A 26,301-nucleotide genomic window follows, 5' to 3' on the forward strand; every position below is an offset into this window, starting at 1 on the left:
CTACAGTTCTTCATACGGGTACATCACATGGAAATGGAAAACCAAACTAGCATCTCTGAGTTTCTCCTTCTGGGCTTCTCGAGTTGGCCAGGGCAGCAAGGGCTCCTCTTTGCACTCTTCCTTTGTCTCTACTTAACAGGACTATTTGGAAATCTACTGATCTTGCTAGCCATTGGCTCAAACAATCATCTCCACACACCTATGTATTTTTTCCTTGCCAATTTGTCCTTGGTAGACCTCTGCCTTCCTTCAGCTACAGTGCCCAAGATGCTACTGAACATCCAAACCAAGTCGCAATCCATCTCCTACCCTGGATGCCTGGCTCAGATGTATTTCTGTATGATGTTTGCTAACATGGACAATTTTCTTCTCACTGTGATGGCATATGACCGTTATGTAGCCATCTGCCATCCTTTGCACTATACAACAATTATGACCCCACGCCTCTGCACCTCTCTGGTAGCTTTGTCTTGGCTCATTGCCACTTTGAATCCTCTCTTGCATACCCTCTTGATGGCCCAATTGCATTTCTGCTCTAAAAACATCATCCACCATTTCTTCTGTGACATCAATTCTCTCCTCCCTCTCTCCTGTTCTGATACCAGTCTCAATCAATTGATGGTTCTGTTTGTGGTGGGACTGATCTTTGTGGTACCATCAGTGTGTATCTTAGCATCCTATGGTCGCATTGTCTCTGCTGTGATGAAAATTAATTCTATTCAAGGAAAACTCAAGGCATTCTCAACCTGTGGATCTCACCTTGCCTTGGTTATTCTTTTCTATGGTGCTATCGCAGGAATCTATATGAGCCCTTCATCCAACCATTCAAATGAAAAAGATTCAGCGGCTTCAGTGATTTTCATGGTTGTAGCCCCTGTATTGAATCCTTTCATTTACAGCTTAAGAAACAGTGAGCTGAAGGGGACTTTTATAAAGACTCTTGGCCAGGCAAGATGCTTTTCTAGTGATTTACACTGCTCTAAGAGGAGTTCAATGGGCAGGAAAGCCTGGTGACATCATTATTTTTATTGTCCTTTAAAAGCTATCATTAAATACTTAATGAAACTTGTCATCAACCCCAATTTGCTACACAATTCTAAAACTGACATAACCACAGATCTTATCCATTTGAACACCATAATATTTTATTGCTACAGACAAATATGTAGATCTTAAAGCCCTGAAAAGTCACAATAAAATATGAAATTAACATTTGACTGTATCATTAAAACAGCCTAAATTGTCAGGTGTGGTGGTACACGCATGTAATCCCAGATTTCAGGAGACAGAGGCAGAAGGATCATTAAGGGTATGAAGCCAGCCTTGTCTATATATCGAGTTCCAGATCAAGCTATATAATGATATCTTGTCTCAAAAGAAAAAAAAAATAGGAAGGAAGAAAGGGAGGGAGGGAGGGAGGGAGGGAGGGAGAAAAGGAAGGAAGGAAGGACGAGAACAGTCTAAATTAATAGGGGTATATGCCACAGGGGGTACAGAATGGCTCCTTTCCATTCTGTAACCAAATTGTCCTGCATAAAAAGGCATTAAAAAATAAAGACACTGTTATGAAAGGCTCATACTGGAAGGACAATATGAAGTCAAAGGATGAAGAGATCGGTGAGGTCAAAGAAATCAGGTGAAGTTGCAAGAGACAGCACTTAATCTGAATCATCAAGAAGGCAAAAAGGAAATATTATACATTGGCAGAAAGAGTTAGAAACCTATGAAAGCAACAAACATAATATCTATAATGTGCACTCATGGTAGCCAACTTTATATAGGAATGATAAGAATATTCTAAGCATGTAGGCAAGAGGTGTAGGCAGGAACATGGCATTTAAAAATAATGTTGTTGAATAAACTAACCTGTATCTTAGTCCACCTAAGAGATTGGTGAAAATGGTGATTGGATAGTCCTTAGGTTGCTTTATATTTAATTTATATATTTGTACTTTATAAATATATATTTTATGTAAATATATACTTTTTAAATATATTTTCATTTTATATATGCTTTATATATTAGGGTGCCATATATTTTTGGATGATGTTGCACACATCATTCTCTTGTATAAAAATGCAAAACTAGGGCCAGGGTCTCATGGAGCCCAGCACTTAGGAGGCAGGGGCAGGAGGGTCTCTGTGAGTTCAAGACCAACCTGGTCTATATATATGGTGACTATTATCTGTAATCTCAGTACTAGAGAGGCTGAGGCAGGAGCATCTGAGCTACAGAGTGAGTCTGTGAACAACTTAGGTTACATGAGACCCTGTGTTACAAGAATTAATGAAATAGATATTGACACTATTCATTGTTAAAAGTTTAAAGAAGCCAATAGAAAAATGAACAAAAGATACAAACAATTATGCCATAGTAATGGAAATATATAGAATGGAAATAAATATTTTGAGACAGGCTCTTACTACATAGCCCTGGCTGACCTGGAACTAACTATGTAAATCATGTTGGCCTCAAACTCGCAGAGGTCTGCCTACCTCTGTCTCCTCAGTACTGAGACTAAAGACATGCACATCACATCCCACTAGCCAGAAATATTTTTAAATATCTAGTTTCATTAGTAATCATAATAATTTAGCATACCTATTTAATTAAAAATAATAATAAATCTTTCAAGCCAACCATTAAAGAGAGTATTAAATACTATTGCTTAAACCTGAACAATTAGATCACAAATTAGACAGACATTCTATAAGACACAGGTTTGGTACTTATATGCTCCACCCAGTAGTCCTACTTGAAGAAATGTTTCTGCATATATTACAAGTAGATTCATAGAACCAGATGTTCTATATGTACATACAATGATCTATGATAGTCAGTCTTGCAATTTCAATTGAATGAGTTTATTAATGATACAGCAAGCAAAAGTAAAAGGATGAATAGCAAGTAGAAAATAGTAAATGACTTTCAAATCAGGAGTTTGCAACATACAGCAGAAACGATGGGAGTGCCATGATTTAAAGAACAAGCAAAAGTAACATCATTAAATCAAGAGCTTACAAACAACTAGCAGAAATAGAATAAGGACTTTATGGCGGCCTACTGAAGTTTGCAATTTAGCTTTCTCTCCATGGATAAGCTTCTATCCTGTTTCCACTGCAGGTATTTTTATACCATGCAACTGGGTCCTGTACATTATGGAAAATTCCCTGGGGACCATGTGCACTGTTGGTTAGTCAGGTGCCCAGATAAGCCTACAGTTTTGGGATTCAGCCTGGGTTAATGTTCTGGGAGGGTTTTCTAAGACAACACTGCCTCCATATCTACCTAAGCATGTAATATATCTCCAGCCTTAACCCAGGGAAACGCAATTTATGGGTGACTCTGGGACTCTCAACAGCAAAAGGATTGTGATTAGTGTTGACACTGGATTTCCTAGAAATATTAAATCACTCATCATTCAGTAAATAATATATCATTTTGTGTATCACTTTGTGTAAGGAGTAGCAATAGTGAGGAAAGTAGATACAATTAGTGCTTTCATAGAAATAGCTGTGCCAAAGGCAGAAAATAAACATACTAATAAGTTATATAATGGGGAGAAGGTAGTCAGAGAAAGCCTTTAGAGTATGCAACATGTGTGATCCACCTTTAAAATAGAATTGAAATTTAGTCATGAAATTAGCAAGAGTGTCAAAAAGGTTAAGGAACTCTGTCCTTTGGGTATGGCATGTCTGTTTACCACCTTGAAATTAGAGACACTATGATAATCCATACTGAGACTATCACAAGATTAGACCCAGTAATACTTCCTTATGGTAGAAGTGCAGTAATAAAATAATGTCCAGTACACACAGACACACTATAAATTCCATGAAAGTAAGCACACATTGTTCTGCTCAAAACTAGTTCTACTTTTCAGAATAGTATCTGGCATAGAAGGCATTGAATAATATTTGTAGCAGAAAGTTGAAAAGGGAAGAAGACATAATTAGGACTTTTTTTCAACTACTGGGTTGTCAAAGAAAAAAAAATATGTAACTCTGAGTTGACAAGTACATGCAAACAAGAATATTTCTAGTGGATTTCATGATGAGTGACTTAGCACTAATAAAAGTACAAACGGGGTGAGCATGGTGAACCAAACGTGCAATTGTAGAATACTAATAGATAAGGCAGAGAGATCAAGAGTTGCGGGCCAGTGTGGACAACACAGAGTATCACACTGTCTCAAAAATCAAAATCCCCACAAAAGTACAAGTGTCTGTATTCAAAAAGATTCAGTGTTATAACCCAAAGACTTGTGAACATGTAACAAGTGAGAATTCAAAGTCAAACAGGTAATGTGAAATAAATAACTGGTGCAAAGTACAAGATTCACAGGACTGGGTCAAATATAGATTAATATAATTTTATTTGGGGAGAAATCACTTACACACGATGCAGATGACCGCCACCAAGTCCCTGCTCCGAGGACCCACACCTGGCTGCCCTCCTTGACTGGATCTGGAGCAAGAGAGAGCAAGCCTGTCCAGACCCCAGACCAAATACCACACGCCTACCTATGCACCTGTGACCATGCTCATTTGTGCGCAGCGTCACAGTGAGGCTGGGTGGATCTCTCAGTAAACTAATAAATCCAAAACATTTCTGGCATTTGCCTGTGTGTAATACATGATGTCCCTGCAGATGTGCTTCTGAACACACAACATGAGCACTGTGCATGTCATCAAACCATGCAATGACAATAAACACTGCACCTCATCTCAAAAATAATGCTATTGCATCTTATAGATCTCAGAATTTCTACTACACATACAAAGTTTTCATAGAAAAATAATTTAATTATGGAAAACAAAGTATGTTTTTACATTTGCCTGCCATTGTTCCTCAGCATGTATCAAATCAATGGTATTGTATATCTTTGGTTGTATCAAGTTAGAATGTTTGATTTTTTAACTTTCTGTTTCAGTTGTTGACTTGAGTCATGTTTTTAAAAACTGTTATGTGGGTCAGGCATGATGAGGCACACCTGTAATCCCAACATTTCAGGAGTAGAGGCAGGAGGATATAAAGAGTTCATGGCCATCTTCAAATACATACTTTGAAGCCAACCTGAACTACAATGGAACTGTGTTATAAAGAAAAACAAAATCATTAAATGGATTTTTATTTGTGATTAAGACAGAATTCCCAACAATTTCTGAAATGGCCCCAACCATACTTATTCTATTTTGTACTATATGCAAAGTGGCATTCTTAGTATTGTCAATTATAAAATCAATACATTGATCAATCCTGGAAAGCATTGAAGATACTCTATATCTTTATCCTCTCTTCTACAGTTGGTTTCATTATCCTTTGATCTTTCTGTCCCCCATTGTCCTCTGTCCAGCAGTCTCTCTGTCTCATTTTCCTCTGGCCTTGCTGCCCCTCTATATACTTGGCATATTTACATTCTCTCCGTTTCCCACAATGCAGTATTGCTAGATAATCCCTTGATCCATATTTAACCTTTTCCTCTCAACAAATTCTCAAATAAATTATTCTTCTTCTATTTCCCTTTCAAACTTTTTGGTATTTGTTTTCAATATTGAGACAGTATGCTAGAATATTACTAAAACCAAAATAGTACCAAATATGTGATAATATATTTTGTTTTTATTATTTCATATTTATACATTATTTCTTCCATAGACTTTTTATTTCTCAACCCTAGAATAGTATCTTTTTGTGTACTCTTTATTACTGGTGATAAAACCAGTTCTGAGAATGAAGAGTCATTACAGAAGGAAGATATGCCCACAGATATAGAATTTCTTGGGGTTATCAACAGACTTAGCAAAGATAGCTCTCAGCACCCTGAATCCAAAGATGCTGTTGAAAATGGAAGGTGATCAAAATGACGACAGAGGGAAAGAAGACAATAAAAATGTGGTGAATGTGACAGAACTTTCAGTAGTAGCTCAGAGAAGAAGTTACACTGGGGAGCAGCCCTACTAATGTAATAAATGTGGGGGGGGGCCTTCATTCAATTATCACATCTTGTTGAACATTCTAGAGTATACACTGGAGCAAAGCCCTGTAGATGTAGGGAGTGTGGAAAAGATCTCTGTGAGCACCCAGCTATTATTCAACATCAAAGAATCCACACAACTGAAAACCATATGGGTGCAGTAAGTGTGGTAGACCTGTGTGTAAATTCAGCTCTTGAACATTAGAGAATTCATATAGTAAATAAGTTCTATTACCAAAAGTTCCTTAATGCTCAGGCCTAATTACTGATCAAAGTGTACCTTAGAGTCCATGAGTATTCTTAATGTGGGCAAAATTTGTCATCTTTTAAAAATTCTAACCAAAGAATATAAGTAAAATATTCCCTTTTAATATAGTTCAGTTTTGAAAGAAGTATCAACTGTTACTTCAAAAAACTTTTAACCTAGTGTGTTGTCTTATGTTTATAATCCCAACACTTAGGAAGGTAAAGCAAGAGATTTTCCCTGAATTTGAGGCCAGCTAGGGTTACAAATAGACTTTGTCTTTAAAATGGAGGGAGAAAAAAGAAAGGGAGGAAGGAAGGAAGGAAGGAAGGAAGGAAGGAAGGAAAGAAGGAAAGAAAGACAAGCCTTTTCATTGTTCATTTGTGTCCCAAGCTTGCGGATTCCTGGTTGGCCTTGAGTTCTACCATCTGTTCTAGGTTTTCGCTTGGCCATTCAATACATGACACTGGGCAAAACACTAAAATTTCTTCTGCTTCATTTCCCCCAGATGATATCTGAGACCCACCAGCTCTGTTTTGACAACTTAAAATAGATAAAAAGTCAATTTTGAAAGTAAAAAGTAAATCACTGTTGATTGTTTCCCACCATTATTAATAGCCTAAATATCCTCTTTAGACCTTAAGACGGGGTGTGGTAATTTTGTGGAACTTTTGTCGTTTCCAATGGTAAGAGTATCAGTCAAGGGGAAAGCAGTGGTCACTGTGAACTCTATAATGTAAGATGTACTACTCTTTTCAGGTACTGTAAAGGCTTATATTCTTTAATTTGAAATGAATGTTGGGAGTAATTCATGAGCATTAACAGGAATCTAAGCACAGGTGATCTGAGAGGAGTAAAGAGAAATTCGTTAGGCATAGTAAGCGCCCTCCTGAGCCCAGCCAAGATCTGCGATCAGCCACCCAATCCTTACCTTTGCCAGTTAAAGCCCGAGACTGGCCAGGCAAAAGCTTGGGTGACATAAAGGTATTGATACTCGTCGGGATGTCCACAGTCCCAACAGCAAAGCCATCCACCTGGAGCTTCTGACAGCCAGGAGGCGCGGCGCTCCAGCCCTTCGCGGACCGACCATAGAGCTGTAAGACCTCCGGGCTTCCTAGAGAGCTTCCGGAAGTGGCTGTGGGGGCAAGATGCGTGCTGGCCGGTTCTGCGGCTCCGAGGGTTTAGAAGTTAACGGCTGGAGGGGTCCCGCCTGGGTTCGGTGTCCGTCGCGTCTCCTCGCGCTCTTCCCGGTCCGCGCTGTGCCGCCTTCCGCCCTCGGGCAGCGTGCGGAGCTCTCGGTGAGTGCGCTCGGCCGAGCAGGGGCGCGCGGGGAGCGGGTCGGCAGAGGGCCTGCGCCCGCTGAGCAGGCCGACACCGGCCCCAACTTCCTACGGGGTCCACCCTCCTTTCATCGCCAGTCGCCAGCCGTGTGCTGCAGTGCAGACGCTCTTCCCTGCAAAGCCGGCCCGTGTATCAACTCAGCAATTTTCTGCCTTTCGTTCTCAAAATTCATTTTTTAAAGATACCGCTTTCTTTTAAAGCTTCTGTTTCTCATGGAAACCGTTTATTTATTTTGTTACTTTTTTTTTCCTGCTCAGCAAATGGTTGATGTGATAACTGGGCAGTTGTGTGTAAAAGAAAGAAATACAGTAATTCCGGGGTAACAAAATTAAACCGAATTCAGAATACTCTGCTTACTTAATTTATTAAAGCTAACTGAACGAGATGCTTGAAACTTCTCATTTCTAAAAAAGTCTTTGTAATCTTTGTCAGACTTGTAAGATGTTGACCACCACTTGACAACATACTTTGTGTTTGACAAATTCAATGAAGTGTAGTTATGCAACAGTCACTATTTTAGTGAAGGAGACGTTTTGAGTTCCTCTTGTGGTTAGATATAAGAATATGGTGAACCTTAAAAGCATTCATCAAAGCAGCGGCCTTTGAGGAGCTCATGCCCACACTTGTTTCTGGCCCTCTCCTAAGTGCCATTTCTCTTAACTCCCATGCTTAAACCTCTATTAAAATAACTTTAGAAATCTCCAAAAGATAAATATTCAGTGGATGCAATCTGAGATAACTACAAAGCATAGTGTTTGTTTCTTTTACTTTTCCTTGATATCTAAAGCCTGGAGATTGTCTTTCCTGGTTTGCACTCAGTAACAAGATGTTTCTCAAGTTCAACCTAATCTGATGGGAAAGTACTTCTCCTACACCTATTAAAAAGCCAGTATTATTTGTTAAGTTGTCCTTTCTTTGTTGTGAAGACTTGAACATTTTAGATCCAGAAGAAGCATAAGATTGTTGCCTTTTACATTCTCAAGTTGATAAACCTGACAGGTTGTTCTTTAAGGATAATATGGAAGGGTCAGTTTTTGTCTATAGGTGCTTACCAACATTGCAGTTTGTATGCACAAAATTATTATAGAGGAGGATAAGAGGTCTAATTTTTTACTCAGCTCTGGCTTTAATATTGAGGGGGAAAAAGCTTATTGGTAAAGGAAGAAATCTCCATTTCAAACAAGTGGCCCCCAGTAATGTAAGCTTTTTTATTTGTACAATTTCAATAGTTTGCATGAATAGTTTTACAATCATATTTGCTTCCTTAAGTTTCCAATAATAATTATTATAATTGCAGATTTGTTTCCTTGTCTCATTCTTCTTCCATCCCCCAGTGTTCCCCCTGGTAACCATTATCTACTTAGTTCATAGCTCTAATGTTAAAAGCATAGGCAGTGTAACAAGCAACAAAGGAATTTTTCTAACTAGACACACCTACAGGTAGGACAGTGTACCCAGTTGGCAGCATTTGCAGTTACATCATCATGCAAAGTGAAAGGGAATTTTAGCTTCTAGGGTTAATGTTTGCCTCTAATCAAGTCTAAACTCTCACAATCAACTTATCAACCAAGGCTGAATCACTTCATTCTTCATTCTCTATTACTCTATCACAGATCATCCTATAAACTACATAACTTAAAAGCTTACTCTTAGTAGTTGACATTGCTTATCTCTTGTTCTCATGTCCCCTTCCTCTCAGCTTCCTACAGTGTTGTCTCCTACAGTATTGGTACAGTTATAGAAATGAGGGCATTGTGGGTTTCTGTGAGTCTGCTTCATTCCCTGTTCTTAAACTTTTCCCATTAACTCTTGATATCATCTATTCATTTACATTACTCTTAGACTCTTGTAGTTAGAATCTTTCTCTCAGGACAATTAAGCAAATTTGTAATATTGTCAAGAACTTGTCTGACTCAGGCCAGTGCATTGGAAAGGCAACATCCTGTTCTTGGTCACACCTGAAACATCAAAGGCTTTGGAAACTGAAACAGATCCACTGTATATTTTTAACATCTCCTTTGGCTTACCAAGAGGAGAGTCATTAGGGGAAAGTTTTCCTAATGGAATAGCCATTTCATTTATGCCTTTAAGAAAGTGGAACTGGAGTAGCCAGCAATATGATTAGTGTAAGGAAAGCGAGGAGAGCAAGTAGCACATATGCTCCTGAGGTCATTCCCAGAATTATACAGCAAACTATCCATTGGCCTTGCCAAAAATGGGTTAAATTCTACCAAGCCTTGCCAAAAGGAGAAATTGTTCATGCTATTCTCAGGCCTTGTCCCCCAAAGAAGTCACAAGGCTCCCAGCAACCATAGAACTTAAAAGTAAAACCTAAAACTATAAACCTTTAGAAGAAAATCTTTGTGATTTGAGGTTAAGCAGGCATTTCTTTGGAGCCTGTCCTGGAACAAGCTCTGTAAACCAGGCTGGCTTCGAACTCTCAGAGATCCGCCTGCCTCTGCCACCAATGCCCAGCTCAAAAGTACAATTCTTAAGAACTTTGATAACTTGTGCTCCAAAAAAAGTATAAATTTCTTCAAAGGCCATTATTTTAAAAATAGAAGGGAGTCAATATTTCTAGATCACATATCTCTTGTATCCAGAATATGTAAGGAGTTCTCAAATCTTACAAACAATATAAAACCTCAATTACAAAATAGTACTGGGTAAAGCATGATGACACATGCGTGTAATCCTAATATTTGAGAGATAGAGGCAAGAGGATCACAACTTAAAGATCAGTTTGGGCTACACATTAGGTTCCAGGCTAGACTAGGCTACGATAAAACCCTGTCTATAGTCGAAACAAGTTAAATAAATACATAAATCAAGTCCCAGCACTTAGGAAGTTGAGGTGGGAAAATCACAGGTTTGCTGCTCTTTGGTTATAGAATGAGACTAACAAAAAAAGCAAGGTGAGCCAAAATTTTTAAATAGACACTTCATCAAAATATACATGTGTTCAACGATATTACTAAGAAAATAAGTTACCCCAGTGAATTAAAACTGCATACAAGAAGAATATGTGTGCACATAATCATAGGAAACAACTGGTGGGGAATAGATAAATTCTCATTTATGTAAGAATAAACAGACACAACATTGATTAATTAATATCAGGTGTCTTGTGCTAAGTGAAAGATGTCAAACTCAAACACTACTATATTTTATTTCTGTAACATTCTGGAAGGTCATTGGTATGTGAGTTTAGATTTGGCCATTGTAGATGTTAATATGATATCCTGGTTCTTTGCAGATCCAGTGTTTCAAATAGATTTTTAAGAGGTGGAGTCCAAGAGTTAGCCCTGAAACCAGGCAGGTGTAGGGAAGGAGAAGATAGGGAGCGATAGTAGGATGCTGAGTCTTAGGTAATAAAGAGAAAGAGTTAAAAAGGTTCTTGAAGTAGAGGGTAGAGAAACTTACCTCATCTGTTAATAAGAACAAGGTTGAGATCTGAGATACAAAAAAAAAAAAAAAAAAAAAGTTGAGAGTGGGAGGTGTACAAGGTGCTACGAGTAGTTTAGTGAGTGATACTGAGAATTGCCTGGTATTAAGTACAGAATTTCAGTTAGGTTGAATCTCTATCCTCCACAATCCTAAACAAGAAGCCAAAAGGAAGGATTTGTACCCTGGGTGTGTTTGTCATGGAAAATTGTTTAGGAGACCTTATTGAGGTATCTGGGTAAGTTACTAAAACTTTTGCCATACCTTAACATATTTATCATTTTCTGTTCTGGAAGAAGTGCCCTGGAGGTCCACTGAAGACTTTTAAGAAGGTATAGAAGGTAAAGGAAAGGGCCTTTTAAGCTTTTCTGGCCCTAAATGGCTGCAGAATCAAGAAAGCCTTCAGCCCCATCTCCACCAGATCAGGCTCCTGAAGAGGATCTTGTCATTGTCAAGATAGAGGAGGATCATGGTTGGGATGAGGAATCTAGTGTGCATGAAAATAATATACCTGGCCAAGAACTGTTCCGCCTGCGCTTCAGGCAGTTATGCTACCAGGAGACATTAGGACCCCGGGAAGCTCTGATACAGCTCCGTGCACTTTGCCATCAGTGGCTACGGCCAGACTTGAACAGCAAGGAACAGATCCTGGAGCTGCTGGTGCTGGAGCAGTTCCTGACCATCCTGCCAGGGGAGCTGCAGACTCTGGTTAAAGAACACCAATTAGAAAATGGAGAGGAGGTGGTGACCCTGTTGGAGGACTTGGAAAGGCAGATTAATATCCTAGGACAGCCAGTAAGTAACTGTGCATGCCGTGACTGTGAATTCCTAGAAGCTGGGTAAGAAGACATTGGCTTCACTTTGAGGAATAAATTCTGTGTATTGGTTTCTGTTAAATGTGGATGAAAATTATTTCATGTGCTATGTGTTGCACTTGTAGTTTTGTAAATGATAGAATCCATTTTTTATCCTAAGATCCCTACAGTTGTATGTATTATTGCCCTTGCTTGCTAAATGGAACCATGATATACAAGGAACTTACATTATTTTTCTTCTGTAGTACCCATGGAGTATACTAGTGGTCAGGGTTTAGGTCAGATGTTTCACATTTTTGACCTCTTATATAAGGAATTCAAATAAAGAACCCATGCAAATTGTACAAGTAGCAAGGAAACTTTATTCAGTGGTAGAACAATAGTACAAAGCAAGAAAGACATTCAATAATGACAGGTCGCTTGAGTGAGAGTATTCAAGGGCCCCAGTTATTTGGAGCTTCTTTTTATGAAGTTTGAGAGAAAAAAAAAAAAATAGTTTGCTAGCAGGCATAATAAGCATGGTTCTTTGCTCATGCACCCAACATCAACCTTGGCCCCCTACCTTCTTTACTCAGATATGACTGGGTACAAGCTGTCTTGGTTTCATGGTTATTAAGGGGAGAGAAATGTAATGCAAGTGTGAGTCCTAGGTGCTAGGTGCATTGCTGTGTGTGGTAGGGGAAGGTGCTGTGACAAAACAATTAAAGCCCAACTTGCTAAACTGTTCTCTTTGTCTTCTTGCCTTGCCTGAATAGTTAAAAGATGCCTGCTTACCAGGTTATAGGCTTCCTAGTTCCTTGTCAAAAGAGTGTTCTGGTATTGTATGGCCCTGTTTTAGTTTTCTTCATTATTCATTCTCTTGTTATTTTCTGTCCTAGAGTTGTAGCACAGATATCGGTGTTTGATGTAGTAGAGAAACATCAACAGAAGTCCTTTCTTTAGTACTGAGTAGAAAAAAAGTCCCTTCTCTTGCTAATGTAGTGTTTCTTGTTGCCCTAGAAAGTAAATGAGATTATACTGCATGCTTTCCCAAATACAAAAACCCATCAAAGGCCAATTGACTCTATTACTACTTCATCTCTCCAGTGGAATTCTTTGTAAATCAGTTGTCCCATTGTTTCTAGGTCTCAGCTCGTACACATGGGCACAGAGTACTCTGGGAAGAAGTCATTTCTTCAGAAGCTGCACCAGAACCTCAAAGCACTCAACTCCAACCAATGGCAATCAAACATAAATCTCCAGTGCCCCAGAAGCCACAGGACAGAGGAGAAAGACCAGATTTCACTTATAAGGGTAAGGAAAGTAGAAAGAAAAGAGACTTACATTTGGAGTACCTGTCTCATTCAGGAACTAGCATCTGTGTTTGAGTAGACCCAATCTTCTGCTTTTAAATGTTCATAGAAGTAGTCTATGAACTTTTCCTGTAGAGATAAACATCTGTTCACCCCAGGTTGGGCACGAAGGAAACAACAAAGAAACAACTTTATTGAAGACTAACTTGTGAACCAATGAGTTTAATTAGGGATAGGATAAAGGATTTTTTTTTTTTTTTTTTTTTTAAATAGGAACATGAGTAGCTTAGCAGCAGCTACACTACTGAAAAAAGCTCTTAGCACTACTTAATTCCCCTACATGGTATTGGGGGGAGGGAGCTTGTGATCCTTCCTCACTGTGTGGCAAAAGTTAATGGGTCTTATGCATCCAGCCAAGCAGCTGAGGGTTCAGGGGAACAATGGCCATATCATGCCCAGAAGACAGTAGACAATCAGTTCTAATGGTAAACTTATAAACAGAGAACTTTGTTACTCCAGTACATTTACAGCAGACATCTTTTTTATATATTTCTAATGTCATAACAGCATGTCTTTCTTTTAATGAGAACATTTCCAATAACCACAGTAAGATGACATAGTTAGAAATTGTGGTGCTGGTGTGGTACTGATCCAATCCATAGCTCATACTCATGTTTTGCTAGTTGTCTGTTTTGTTTTGTTTTTCTGGTCCAGAGCCCACCCTATGACGATCATGCATTTAGTCATAAATCTCTTCAATCTCCTTTAATTTGGCACTTTGGGCATTATTTCTTAGTCTTTCTTTTCATGACTTTAACAGTTTTGAAGTACATAGATTAGAATTAGAATGGTTATAGATTAGGTTTGTTTGATAGTTTCTCATATTTAGGTTCAACTTGTATATATTTGGCAAGAACACTCCAGAAATTGACCTATTGTGATGTTATCGTTGATGACTTAAGACTAATCTTGCTAGACTAATCACTGTAAAGTTACTATTCTTCCCTTTATAATTAAGTAATCTAGGAGGAAATTCCCATGGAGGTGTGTAAATATCTTTATCATACGTGTTACTAAAACAGGAGGTTTAATTTTTTTTCCCTTTGTTGATGCTTCTTAACTGAGTCAGAGATTATTACTAAACCAGCAATTTCTTGGCCATTACTTCTATGCTGTTACATTGTTAATCTTAAGAGAAAACATTACTTTTTTCCCTTCTAGCTTACCCCTGGATGCTCATGTGGAGACATGTTGGGTGTCTTCTGTTTCTCCCTACCTTACTTGTATTATTTTTACTAGTGTGTGTACTCAGACATACACCTGGAGGTCAGAGAACAACTTTCTTCAAGAGTTGCTGTTGTCTATCCACCATAGGTTCCAGGAATTGAACTTGAGCCATTAGGCTTATATGGAAAGTACTTTTACCCCTCAAGCTCTCTCTGGCCCCTCTACTTTATTTTTTTGTGAGATGGAATCTTTCCTTGAACACGTAGGTCTACCATGTTTCAGCTAGACTACCTGACCTACCAACCCTAAGTATCTACCTGTCTCTGTTCTTTTCCAACCCCCAACACTGGGGCTCGAGACATAGGACTTTTATGTAGGTGATGGGACTCTGAACTTATGTCCTCTTACTTCCACAGCAAGCACTTTACCACTGAGCCATTATTCTAGCCCTGTGAGTGTGTATGTGTGTGTATGTGTGTGTGTGTGTGTGTGTTGTTTTAGGCAGTGCTAAATACTAACTCAGGGCCTTATTCATCCAAGGCAAGCACTCTTCGAATTGAGCTATGTCCTCAACCCTTCCATTTTGTTGCTATTATTTACCCACAAACATAAATTCTTTGTTCCAGAAACATTGTGTTAACTGTGCTTAGATCATATTTGGCTAGATGACGCCCCTTAAATCTGTTTTTCTTTGTTGTTTGGTTTTTGTTTTTGTTTGTTTGTTTTGTGGGTTTTTTTGGTATTTTCCTATCACTTTTTGAGAATTACCTTATTTTTTACAAAACAGCATATTCTAGCTTATTTGTCTTTATTGTTTTAGGATTTTTTCCCATTTATAGGATTTATAATGCTTTGTTTGCTATAAGTGAATATTCTTTACATTATGAAACCAGTTCTTTGTGTAGTCTTGCCTGGCCTAGAACTCACTAGGTAGATGAGCCTGGCCTCAAGTTTTTGGTGGCCCTCCTGCCTATACCATAAGGGCTGTGGCTACCGGCATTTGCCATCCCACAACATATAAGTGAATTTTTAATATTCCTGCACTTGATCTTAGTCAAAAGCCTAAGAATTTTTATTGTTTCTAAATAAGTAGCATAGAAACACTTTATTTAGTTAACTATATAATTCTTGTCTGAAGTCCTAAATCTTGTTGTCCAAGACATGTTGCTTAACTATGAAGTTGTTTTTGGTGAGAAGATGCTCACTACCCATGAAAAACAGACACTGGCAGTCATAGTAGATAGCAGAAAGGTAACAAATTGGTCAGTTCTCATATTCAGTTTTCTCGGACTTCAGGATCTAAAGGAATGCTACATACAAACACAAAGATAGGACTTTGGTAGAGAAGAAATTAGAAATCAGCTCCTGTTAGGAAATCAGTTTTATTTGACTATGTAAGTTCAGGTACATTAAAGTACAGATGCTCTATGGGCATCCATAGACATGGGCTAGAGTCCAAGATGTCAGCACTTTATGTGCAAAATTCATGGCATGTATATGCTGAAATAAAAGTAATTTTGGATAAGTGAATACTGGCTCCCACAACCATAAAATAAGACTAGTCCATTCATAGCTCCTTTCTCCTCTCAGCCATGTCTACTACTCAGAGTCCTACTCCTTCCCAGAAAGGAAGTTCTGGAGATCAGGAGGTGACAGCTAGACTTCTCACTGCAGGGTTCCAGGTGAGTTGTGCTCATTCTCACTAAAAGCCCATGTCTCTGACAATATTGTGGAAGATGCCCGTATCTGTCTGTAGTAGTATCTGTTTAAGAACGTTCTCAGAATCCTTTTTGCTTAATAACAAACCAATCTTTGGTTTTCCCCAATAAATCTATTGCACTTTCCTCTTCTGCCCAGCTCTTCACATCCCTTTGCATAGCCCATTCCTGCTTCTTCACCTCTTCTGACATTGTAGTTACTTAAACAGTAGTTTTGAGCTATGGAACCTTTCTAGGCCCCAAATGAGGGTCTTCTTTTGTTTCAGACTTTGGAAAAGATTGAAGACATGGCTGTGTCTCTTATTCGAGAGGAGTGGCTTCTTGATCCATCACAGAAGGATCTGAATAGAAATAACAGGCCTGAGAAATACAGAAACATGTTCTCCCTGGGTAAGGAGAGCTGTAGTTATTATAATTTAAGAATTTTCTCTTTGTTGTGTTTCTGGTAGCTTTATAAGATTTCTAGAGGATTTAGTTGAACTTAAACTCAAGACTCAGGGCTGAAGAGATGGCTCAGTGGTTAAGAGTGCTTCCTGCTTTTCTGGAGGACTGGAGTTCATTTCCCAGCATCCACATCAGGTACCTTATAACCACCAGTAACTCCAACTGTAGGGACTATGATGCCTTTTTCTGGCCTTTGCAGACACTTTACACATGTGACACACATAGACATACATTTGCTTTACAATTTTTTAAATAATTCCTTAAAAAATGAAACTCAGAATTCAAAAAACAAATATTAGATTAAGATTCCTGAGGTCTGAAATGAAACATTTTGTTCTCCAACTCAGAATTCCTTAGAGTTTGTATCTGTATAGTGTGTACTGTTCTATTTGCCACTTAGAAATTGACATCTCTGTAGTACTCCCTGACATCACACTTTTCTTCCAGTTCCTCGTGGGCCATCATATTAGAGTGTTTCTGTCATATGAGCCAGTTATATACTTACACCCCTTTCAGGACTGCTTGGCATAGTCTATCCACTCAGTAGGTCTTGTAATTCTTTCTCTCTTCCTACTTCCCAGCTTACACTTCTCAATTAATCCCTTTCCAATTTTACTCATCTATCAGGAAACTGCTTTTTCCTGGCACCTCTTTCCAAGTTGGCATTTGGTACTTCTGCTTGATCAACCTGCATATGTATCTCTCCCTATTTTGGGTAGAGGATCTTGTATTCGCTTACAGTTTCCATGAGAACTTCATTTCCCCCTTTCTTCTAGTATAGAAAATAGAAAGTGACTTTGAGAATGATTGTTTACTACATGTTTATTTCAGATGGTGAGACCAGGAGTGAGAACAAGGAATTATTTTCAAAACAGGTAATATCTTCTGGAATCCAGCCACATGGACAAACAGCTGCTAAGTGCAACGGGGATGTTATTGTGGGTCTTGCACATGGAGAAACCCGAGACCTTCTGGGCAGATTAGAGAGGCAGCAGGGAACTCCCACACAAGAGAGACGGCATAAATGTGATGAATGTGGGAAAAGCTTTGCTCAGAACTCTGGCCTTGTTCGACACTGGAGAATACATACTGGAGAGAAACCATATCAGTGTAATGTGTGTAGTAAAGCCTTCAGTTACAGGTCAGCCCTTCTTTCCCATCAGGATATCCACAACAAAGTAAAGCGCTATCATTGCAAGGAATGTGGTAAGGCCTTCAGTCAGAACACAGGTCTAATCCTGCACCAGAGAATCCACACTGGGGAGAAGCCCTATCAGTGTAATCAGTGTGGGAAAGCCTTTAGTCAGAGTGCAGGCCTTATTTTGCACCAGAGAATCCACAGTGGAGAGAGACCGTATGAATGTAATGAATGTGGAAAAGCTTTTAGTCATAGTTCACACCTCATTGGACATCAGAGAATTCACACTGGGGAGAAACCCTATGAGTGTGATGAGTGTGGGAAAACCTTCAGGCGCAGTTCACATCTTATTGGCCATCAAAGAAGCCACACTGGGGAGAAACCCTACAAATGCAATGAATGTGGAAGGGCCTTCAGTCAGAAATCAGGCCTTATTGAACATCAGAGAATCCATACTGGGGAAAGACCATATAAGTGTAAAGAATGTGGGAAAGCTTTCAATGGGAACACTGGTCTTATTCAGCATCTAAGAATACATACAGGGGAGAAGCCCTATCAATGCAATGAGTGTGGGAAAGCCTTCATTCAGAGATCGAGCCTCATTCGACATCAGAGAATCCACACTGGAGAGAAGCCTGAAACCGCAGGAGTTTAGGAAAAGCTTTGTTTGTCATTTGAGCATTATTCAGCAGTAGAGGAACCCTGTTGTAGTGGAAAAGTCTAATGGAAAAGTCTAATGAAAGGCAAAATCTGTAGTGATGACAAAGCTAAGAATAGCACTTCAGTAGTTTGAGCCCAATCCCTGATACTAATTGATCAGCTTGACTGTCTTTGAAGGCATGTAGTGAAACAGCCCCAGCAGCTTAATATATTCTTCAGAACTTTAAAATAACAGCAAATTGCTTGTTGTGACTTAAAACACTATATTTTGTCTTTCCCAAGAGTAGTTGTAAGGTTGAGAAGGGTCACTTCTCTAAGCTTCTTCCCATTTCCTATGGTCCCTTTCTGAAGGTACTCCTCTAAATGTTAATCTAAAATGCTGCTTGAATCCAAGGCAACCTCAATGTAAGATTTGTATTTAAACTTCTGATACACTAGTTAGAAGGAAATTGTTAGACATTTAACATATTATTCTAATACTCTTAAAGGATAGAAATCCATATTCTTCTACAAACTCAATGCTATATTGTTAACAGCACTGTAGTATTTCTCTTCATTTAGCACCTTTATTGACTCCATTGAGTCCCTCAGCATCTGTACACATCCTTCACCTCCCCCAGTCTCGGTATCTGTGTCAACAAAGGAGTGGATGCATTAGTGATAATGGTGGGAGTGGTGCAAAGAAAAGGTGAGTGGAGATTCAGCTGGCTATTCTTGAGCATAGACATTTGTACCTCAAGGTGATTTCTGACTCTGTTTCACCTTCCCACTGTACACTGGTTTGAAAAGTATTTTCACTGTTTGAAAAGCTTTGGCACCAACCACATAGACAAAGGTGCTATGGGAAAAAAAAAAAAAATTACAAGTCCTTACAAAGAATATCATCCTTTTTGGCCCGTTAACAATACTGCTCTCAAACTCCCTGAGTACATGGTCAGTCTGGACTGACCTTCTCAGATGGCCTCTGCAGCTCCTTCCATCTGTTTCCTTCCGTTTGCATATCTTCAGTATCCACAGTGCTAATTTGTCAAATAACCTGACCTCTGATTCCTCATTCTGAATTCTGGTACACGCCATCAGTCATCTAACAACAAAGATACGTTATTACACTCATTTTCACCAGGCCCTATATTTTACCTCTAAGGTTTTTAGCATAACAGGATATTGTGTAAAGTAATAAGATTGGTTTTAAAATAACACACCAGATCGTGTACATCAAAAATATAGTGTTCTTTCAGATGAGTAATTATTCTTTATTCTAGCAGTGTTACTAGACCTCCAGATATGAGGAACGTTCTTAGAATTCTCACCTAATAAAGAGCAAGAAAACCATCTACTATTATTATATTTTATGTTTGGCCATTTGATTAGACAGTGGCCTTGGAGTTGAAAAACTTTTGCTTCGCAGCATTAATCTTCACACTTAAAATGATTCCATTAATCTTACTCAGAAGACACATAAGTAGATTATGATGCAATCTCCAAGAAAACAATTTTACATTGTGACTGTCCTAAAAAGGATCATCTTAGTTTCTTTGATTAACTCTCTCAGACCAGTTCTTTTCATTATTATTTATTTTCTTATCCTCCTTTCTGTTTGCTTCCTTCCTGTTAAATATAGATTACCATCCCTAACTCTGCTCTAACATGCTAAACCACTGAGCCATCTCTCCATCCCCAATTGCTTGAAGTGTGCCTTTCCTTCTCTAGATAACAGGATTTCTGTGTAGGTCAGTGCTACCTTGTATTCAAAAGTTGCATAGGATGAGTACATGTCAGAGAAGCTGGATGTCTGCGTGTGTGTACTTATGCATGCCCACTCTTGTCATACAATTTTGTGGAGCACCTGCCTTTTTAGCATTTATATCCACAACAATATGAACCAGATTACTTCAGTCTCCTACCTAAGAACTTCTGAAAGAAGTCCAAAGAAAAGAAAATAATATGATTGGGAAGATTAATGTTACACTGGTGTGAATATGAAAAAGGGTTGTTCTTTAAAAATGAATTATTGGAGCTATTATTGGTGATGCACATGTTTAATCATAGCACTCAATGGCCAGCCTAGTCTGTATAGCAAGTTCAAAGCCAGCCTTGAATATAGTGAGACCAGTCTCAAAAAAAAAAAAAAAAAAGGAAGAAAGAAAGAAAGAGGAAAAAAAAGAAAAAGGTAACTAGGACTGGAGACGTGACTAGGACTGGAGAGTTAGATTGTAGATTGTTCTTTCAGAGAACCATTGAGTTCAGTTCCAACACCCATGTTGAGTGGCTTCTAGCTTCTAACTTCCTGGAACTCCAGCTCCACGGGGATCCAACATAGCTGACCACCACAGGCATCTGCACACAGGTATACATAGACATATACACATAATTAAAAACAATAAAAAATTTAAGTGAGTTACGAAAACTGATTTAGCACATGTATAGAAAAGGCCGAGTATTATAACATATAATAGAAAAAGCTGTGGAATCTTTGCAGAAGTACATAGAAGTCTTTTTAGTCTTGATTCACCAAGCATTAATCAATCTGTGTTACATTAGTTAGAGCTCTTAACTATCAGTATCATTCATTAGACTTTTATCCTATAGAGTCAATGTTTTCCTTCAATCTGAAATGAATTGTTCACCAGTACTTTCTTGTACCATCCTCAGATGCTCATTTTAGGATCTGGCATGGTAAAGTAGTTCTTCCCTAACTCACTTGCCATTAGCATACCACTGAAGAAACCTCTGAGGTTTCAAAGAGTTTCTTCATGAAGCTGAATAGGTATTCAAGAATGTGGTAATTGATTCCAACGTGAACCACTATAACTTTGCTCTTACTTCTACGTCTACAGAATTACAGCTTTTGTTTTGTTTTGTTTTGTTTTGAGCAGTTGCTGTGAGCTAAACCCTAACTTAAACATTTATTCTACTTAAAAGCTAATTTCACTACGTGCCCCATTTATAGGTGATAGAAACAGAAAACTAACCAACATCACATAGCCAGCAAATGACAAGATTCTAACTATAGCCTGGCACTAGAGCCTGTGACGACCACACTGCTATGTTACCAACACTGACTAAACTCTGGCCTGCCAAGTGAAAACAAACATATACCACTAGTCATAAGAGATACTAGGTAAAATAGTGCACAGTAATGTGGACCCATTGCAATTACTAGAAAATTGATTTAAAATCTGTTTGAGATGAGCGCATCTTTAGATGTTGATAGTCTTGATTTTTTGTACAAGAAAGATAAATTTTTTCAATAAAATGTGCTTAAAGGAGTAACTAAGAGGGTAAAGAAGAAAAAACTTAGTGATTCAAATGCATTTCTATGTAGACTGCACAAGGGGAAGAGAAATGAGTAGATTCCAGGCTGGGCAGATGGGCAGTTAGGGTGGCAGTAGTAAGTTCATCTGCAGTGAGTAAACCTTCAAGCTTCTTGGCCATTTCCAGTCACCATTCTGTATGTCTTGTGTTTTTCTCAATTTTTCAAATTTGTTATTCATTTAACCCATTTCTGCTTTATCTCTTAAAATATTTCCTTGCTGGCTGTCATAGTCAACATTCTACTAAAATGTATGTAGAATGGCCAGTGTATCAACTAAGGCCTTTTATTATTGTTGTCCTTCTTAATCTGATATATTTCATAATGTTGAATTTTCCCATATGTGATGGCTATTTGTGATTGACATTTTTGAGTATTACTGGATTCTTGGGTCTTTTGTTGGTAGACAGCCTTTGTTGGACTTGCTGGACCACAGCCTGTAAGCCATTCTAATAAATCCCCTTTATATATTTTTTTCATTTTATAAGTTCTGTTCCTCTAGAAAACCCTGACTAACACATATTGTCATACCAGAAGTGGTTCTAGAGTAATAGAAACATAAGGATGAAATGTTTTAAGTATCTGGAATAGGCTTTCCCATTTGCTAACACCTACTGAAGCCTCTTCTAAGAAACTCAGGGTGTATTGAAAGCCCGTGGTGTGAACTGTTTCACAAACTTAAGGAGATAAATGCATTTGGTTATGCTGATTCACCAGTTGTAGAAGGCAAGAAATTTGGTGACTATGTAAAACTTTTGACAATTTGTAGAAAAGTAAGGAAAATGATGATGGCGGTTGGTTGCTCCCAGCATGTCTGGATTTAAAAAAAAATCAAATCCCATCCCCAGAGGGCATCAGTGCTTCAAATAAGAGCATTAATTACCAAAGATTCAGATCCTAAATTGGGGTGGAGATGTGTGGGAGGACCCTCAGATTCTGAAGGGTTTATGTCAGCTGAGAGAATAGTCTCTCTACCTTCAGTAGGATATGTACTCCCACCTGCTTTTAAATATTGCCTTTTTCTACTTTGAAGAAATACAGGATGTGTAGTAGAGGAAGGTAGTTATAAATACCAGCTATGGTCACGTAACCAGTTGCAGTAACAAGGACTATAATTGACATGACTGTTTCTGTCATATTTTGTTAAGAATGTGTTTCTTTCCTCAGTTTCTTTATCATGTAATATAACATCAACTAAGAGAATATTTGTAGTTATCTTATTTAAGTTTTGAGATACTAATGGAATGTCATCCAAGGGACATTGCCATCCATTCTAAAATTTATAATGGGCTTGTGGTTGTACAAGAGATAGTAATATTATGTTACATGTAATTATGACCTGGTTAAATATATAATGCATTTACAGTTATACGTGTGATAGTTATATCATGTTGGTGTAATATCACCTGGTTATTTTCACTTGGAAATTAAGCATAGTGTAAGGAGATATGATTGTATGTCAAGTTGCCAAGGGATGATTTGTGGGAGCTATTCTTGGTTGTCAACTTGACTACATCTGGAATTAACTAAAACTAAACTTCTAGGTATACCTGTGAGGGATTTGTTCTTAAACCATTTTAAGTGGAAAGACCCACTTTTAATCTGGATCTTTTGAGGTGGGAAGATCCATCTTTAATCTGGGCCATACCTTCTGATGGCAGCCTAGGTAAGGATATGAAGGAAGGAAGCTTTTATTCTTGCTTCCTTGATCTTGCTGGCAAGTCCATTTCTTCACTGGATTAGATCCTACTTCAGGATTTTGGCATGTAATGAAGACCAGCTGAGACATCCAACCTGGTGGAATAAGCAGTTGCTGGATTCTTGGACTTCCCATTGGTAGACAGCCATTGCTGGACTAGTGGACGACAGTCTGTAAGCCAAACTAATAAATTCCCATTCTCTACATATATATAGATTTGTTCTATAAGCTCTGTTCTCTAGAGAACCTTGACTAATACACCATACTTCAAGAATTCTCTTCTTTCTTTGTCTTATGGGATCTTTTTAGGTCATTTTTCTACAATAATTGGCTTTTCTTTATTAGGCTTTTTTCTCCTCTATACTAAAAATAATCCCCCATATCCTTCTTTTACTCACTTTTTTTTCTCTTTTCCTGTTTATCTGTTTTGTTATTTCATTTATATGAATGACTTCATCTGTATATCATCTCACTGCTTGGGGAATTTTCCTCAGCTACTTACTCAACCAAAATTCACCGTTCTCCTTCAGTTTATATTTTCTTTTAAAGTAGACATCATTGTTTAACTTCTGTACCATAAATAGAATCATTGCCATTCATATTTCTTATTCCATCCTTGAAGTTATCATTTCATCTTTTTCTGTCCTCAATTCTCCAAGTCTAGAATCTTGTTGATCTTTATTCTTTGGGAGCTTGTTTTTATTGTTGCCTAGTCTTTTTATATTTCTACCATACCCTTATAATCTTCCACAGATCTACATCATATAGGCTCAGGTTACTATCATCCCTTTCAGAATATCCAATTTATGTAACACTTTAAAAATGATCCTCAAACTCCACTTTCATGGTATCTCGTTTTTACTCTGCTCCAGCAAATAATTCTCACCAGAGTGGTAGTGTCCCATGACTTTGCTCTCCATTCTTAAATCTGCCTCAACTTTCATCACCCTTGAATATTCACCTTGATATATCATATACGAACCTCCTACAGCTTTCTACTGTTGTCTTATAAGCCTTTGCCTCTGTGCCTTTCTCATGTGTGGGTTTTTGTTTTGTTTTGGTTTTGTCCTTAGGTTACTCTCTGGCCATAACTACTGTTCACTCCTTTATGTCTTTTGAGTGAGTACCTCTTGATAAGTTCACCTCACATCAAGATCTTCCCTTATTCTGTGCTTCCTGAGCAGTTAACTTTCCAGTTTGTACTGTGATCCACGCACTTACTAATACCTTGCTCTGTAATTTGTTTTATAGAAGTCTGTATAGTAGTTTCACATTTGTACTTATTTCCAAAACTAAATTGTAAGCTCCTTGAGGGCAGGGATAATAAATGTAACATTTGTATCACTGTGCCCTCTTAGTGCCTAGTACAATACTGAGCACACAGTAGGTGTTTAATAAATGCTTGTTGAACTATTGTGTGGCTTTTTTTTGTGATATTGAAACTTTTAAGGGTTTTCAATGATGTTTCCTATTTAGTGCACTCAAAAAGTACAAAAGGGTTTGGCAGTGGTGGTGCACACCTTTAATCCCAGCACTCAGGAGGCAGAGGCAGGACAGTCTCTGAGTTGAAGGCCAGCCTGTACTACAGAGTTAGTTCTAAGGTGGTCAGGGCTACACAGAGAAACCCTGTCTTAAAATATCAAAGACAAAAGAAAGCAAAAAAGAAACTGTCTCCATAAAATACCATTAGTACATCAAGATTTGCCTGTATCGAGGAGTAAAGCCTTAAATTCTAGGAGGATCTATGTGGGAGGAAAATGACATTTTAAGCTGTTTTCTTTCCAAAGTTATTGATGAGTTAAAAAGGAAAGAAAGAAATAAAGGAAGCAACCCATGTGTGCCACTAGTCTAGAATCCCAGAACTTAGGAAGTAAAGGCAAGAAGACCATAAGTTCAGGGTCTAAACTTGCTACATAAGGAGTTCCATACCAACATAGACTACCTAAGATGTTGTTTACAAAATCAAAGAGAAAAGAAAATAAATACGGACACAAAAAGCTATTCTGATAAAAGTACAGCTTTAAAGGAGCTGGAAAATAGGTGTTGCATCTGCTGTTTGCATCGTAGCTAGGAAGTTAAACATGTTTTGAGACATTTGGTATTATACAATAATTGGTGAGCAGCTGGGATGCTTTTGGCATCTAGTGAATAGACTCCAAAGATGTTACTAAGCATACTTGAAACTACCCTTCATAACAGAATCGTAGGGGTGTGTGTGTGTGTGTTGTGTGGTGTGATAAGGAATCCTTAACATTTGGGGTTCACCGTATCATTAAAATTTTGGTTAAAAAATTTTAGTGCTTGCTCTTTAATTGACACATAGTAACTTACAGGGTAATACCATTGGAATATGTGCAATGCCTAATGGTCAAATTAGGATGACTGGTGTATCTATCACTACACTTTGTATTGTTTGTGTGTGTGTGTGTGTGTGTGTGTGTGTGTGTGTGTGTGTTGTGTTTCAGAATTCTCCATACTAGCTATTTTTATGTGTTGTGTTTCAGAATTCTCCATACTAGCTATTTTTAAGCATGCAGTTAATTTTTGTTGACTTATCTTATGTTTCTACAGAACACAAGTTTCGAGGCTGAAGGTATAGCTCAGTAGTAGATCACTTGCCTTGCAAGCACAAGGCCCTTAGTGATGAGCACTTAAATATATATATACACATACATTTGTATACATACCCTTGTACCTGTTATGATGTTTTAGGATTGTTTTCAACATCAGATCTGCCACCAGCATCTGCTACGTGGCAGGTAAAAGTTGCACATGTTGGCCCATTACTATACTGTATCATCAAAGATAAAATAAGAAAGAAGACTGCAGTCTATCAAAACTATAGCTTTGGGAACAACATGGCAACAAACATACTCTTTGGTGGCCACTAGACCGAATTATTATTTGCCCAGGACAACTGTGAACTAGGATGTTCTGTTTTCAAGCAGAACTCAGTCCTAAAGTTTTATATACTCTATTATATCAATC

At 38.2% G+C, this 26,301-nt stretch overlaps 2 protein-coding genes across 2 annotated transcripts in view; both read left to right on the forward strand.

The window, feature by feature from the left end:
* LOC127229607 (putative olfactory receptor 1F12P) lies at window positions 1-7,322 on the forward strand. Its single transcript, XM_051194685.1, has 4 exons — window positions 1-948; window positions 1,542-1,636; window positions 5,727-5,855; window positions 7,235-7,322. Exons 1-4 carry the CDS (start codon window positions 28-30, stop codon window positions 7,320-7,322), a joined length of 1,233 nt encoding a protein of 410 aa, XP_051050642.1. The 5' UTR covers window positions 1-27.
* Window positions 7,234-26,301, forward strand: part of LOC127229608 (zinc finger protein with KRAB and SCAN domains 8) — a 26,178-nt gene continuing 7,110 nt past the window's right edge. The window contains exons 1-6 of the mRNA XM_051194686.1: window positions 7,234-7,520; window positions 11,304-11,802; window positions 12,947-13,115; window positions 15,932-16,023; window positions 16,326-16,449; window positions 17,335-18,290. Coding sequence (XP_051050643.1) covers window positions 11,386-11,802; window positions 12,947-13,115; window positions 15,932-16,023; window positions 16,326-16,449; window positions 17,335-18,290 — 1,758 coding nt within the window. The 5' untranslated portion in view covers window positions 7,234-7,520; window positions 11,304-11,385. The remainder of the gene's footprint in view (window positions 7,521-11,303; window positions 11,803-12,946; window positions 13,116-15,931; window positions 16,024-16,325; window positions 16,450-17,334; window positions 18,291-26,301) is intronic.

The sequence above is a fragment of the Phodopus roborovskii genome, unplaced genomic scaffold (genome assembly GCF_943737965.1).
Source record: "Phodopus roborovskii unplaced genomic scaffold, PHOROB, whole genome shotgun sequence".
Lineage (NCBI taxonomy): Eukaryota > Metazoa > Chordata > Mammalia > Rodentia > Cricetidae > Phodopus > Phodopus roborovskii.

Bases quoted from the DNA above. Each gene is read 5' to 3' on its own strand.
- LOC127229607 (XM_051194685.1), top strand. From the start codon at position 28: ATGGAAATGGAAAACCAAACTAGCATCTCTGAGTTTCTCCTTCTGGGC. The intron at 949-1,541 runs GCAAGATGCTTT...CTGCATAAAAAG, and splicing joins TTATAAAGACTCTTGGCCAG to GCATTAAAAAATAAAGACAC. The intron at 5,856-7,234 runs GTGATCAAAATG...GGATGTCCACAG, and splicing joins GATGCTGTTGAAAATGGAAG to TCCCAACAGCAAAGCCATCC.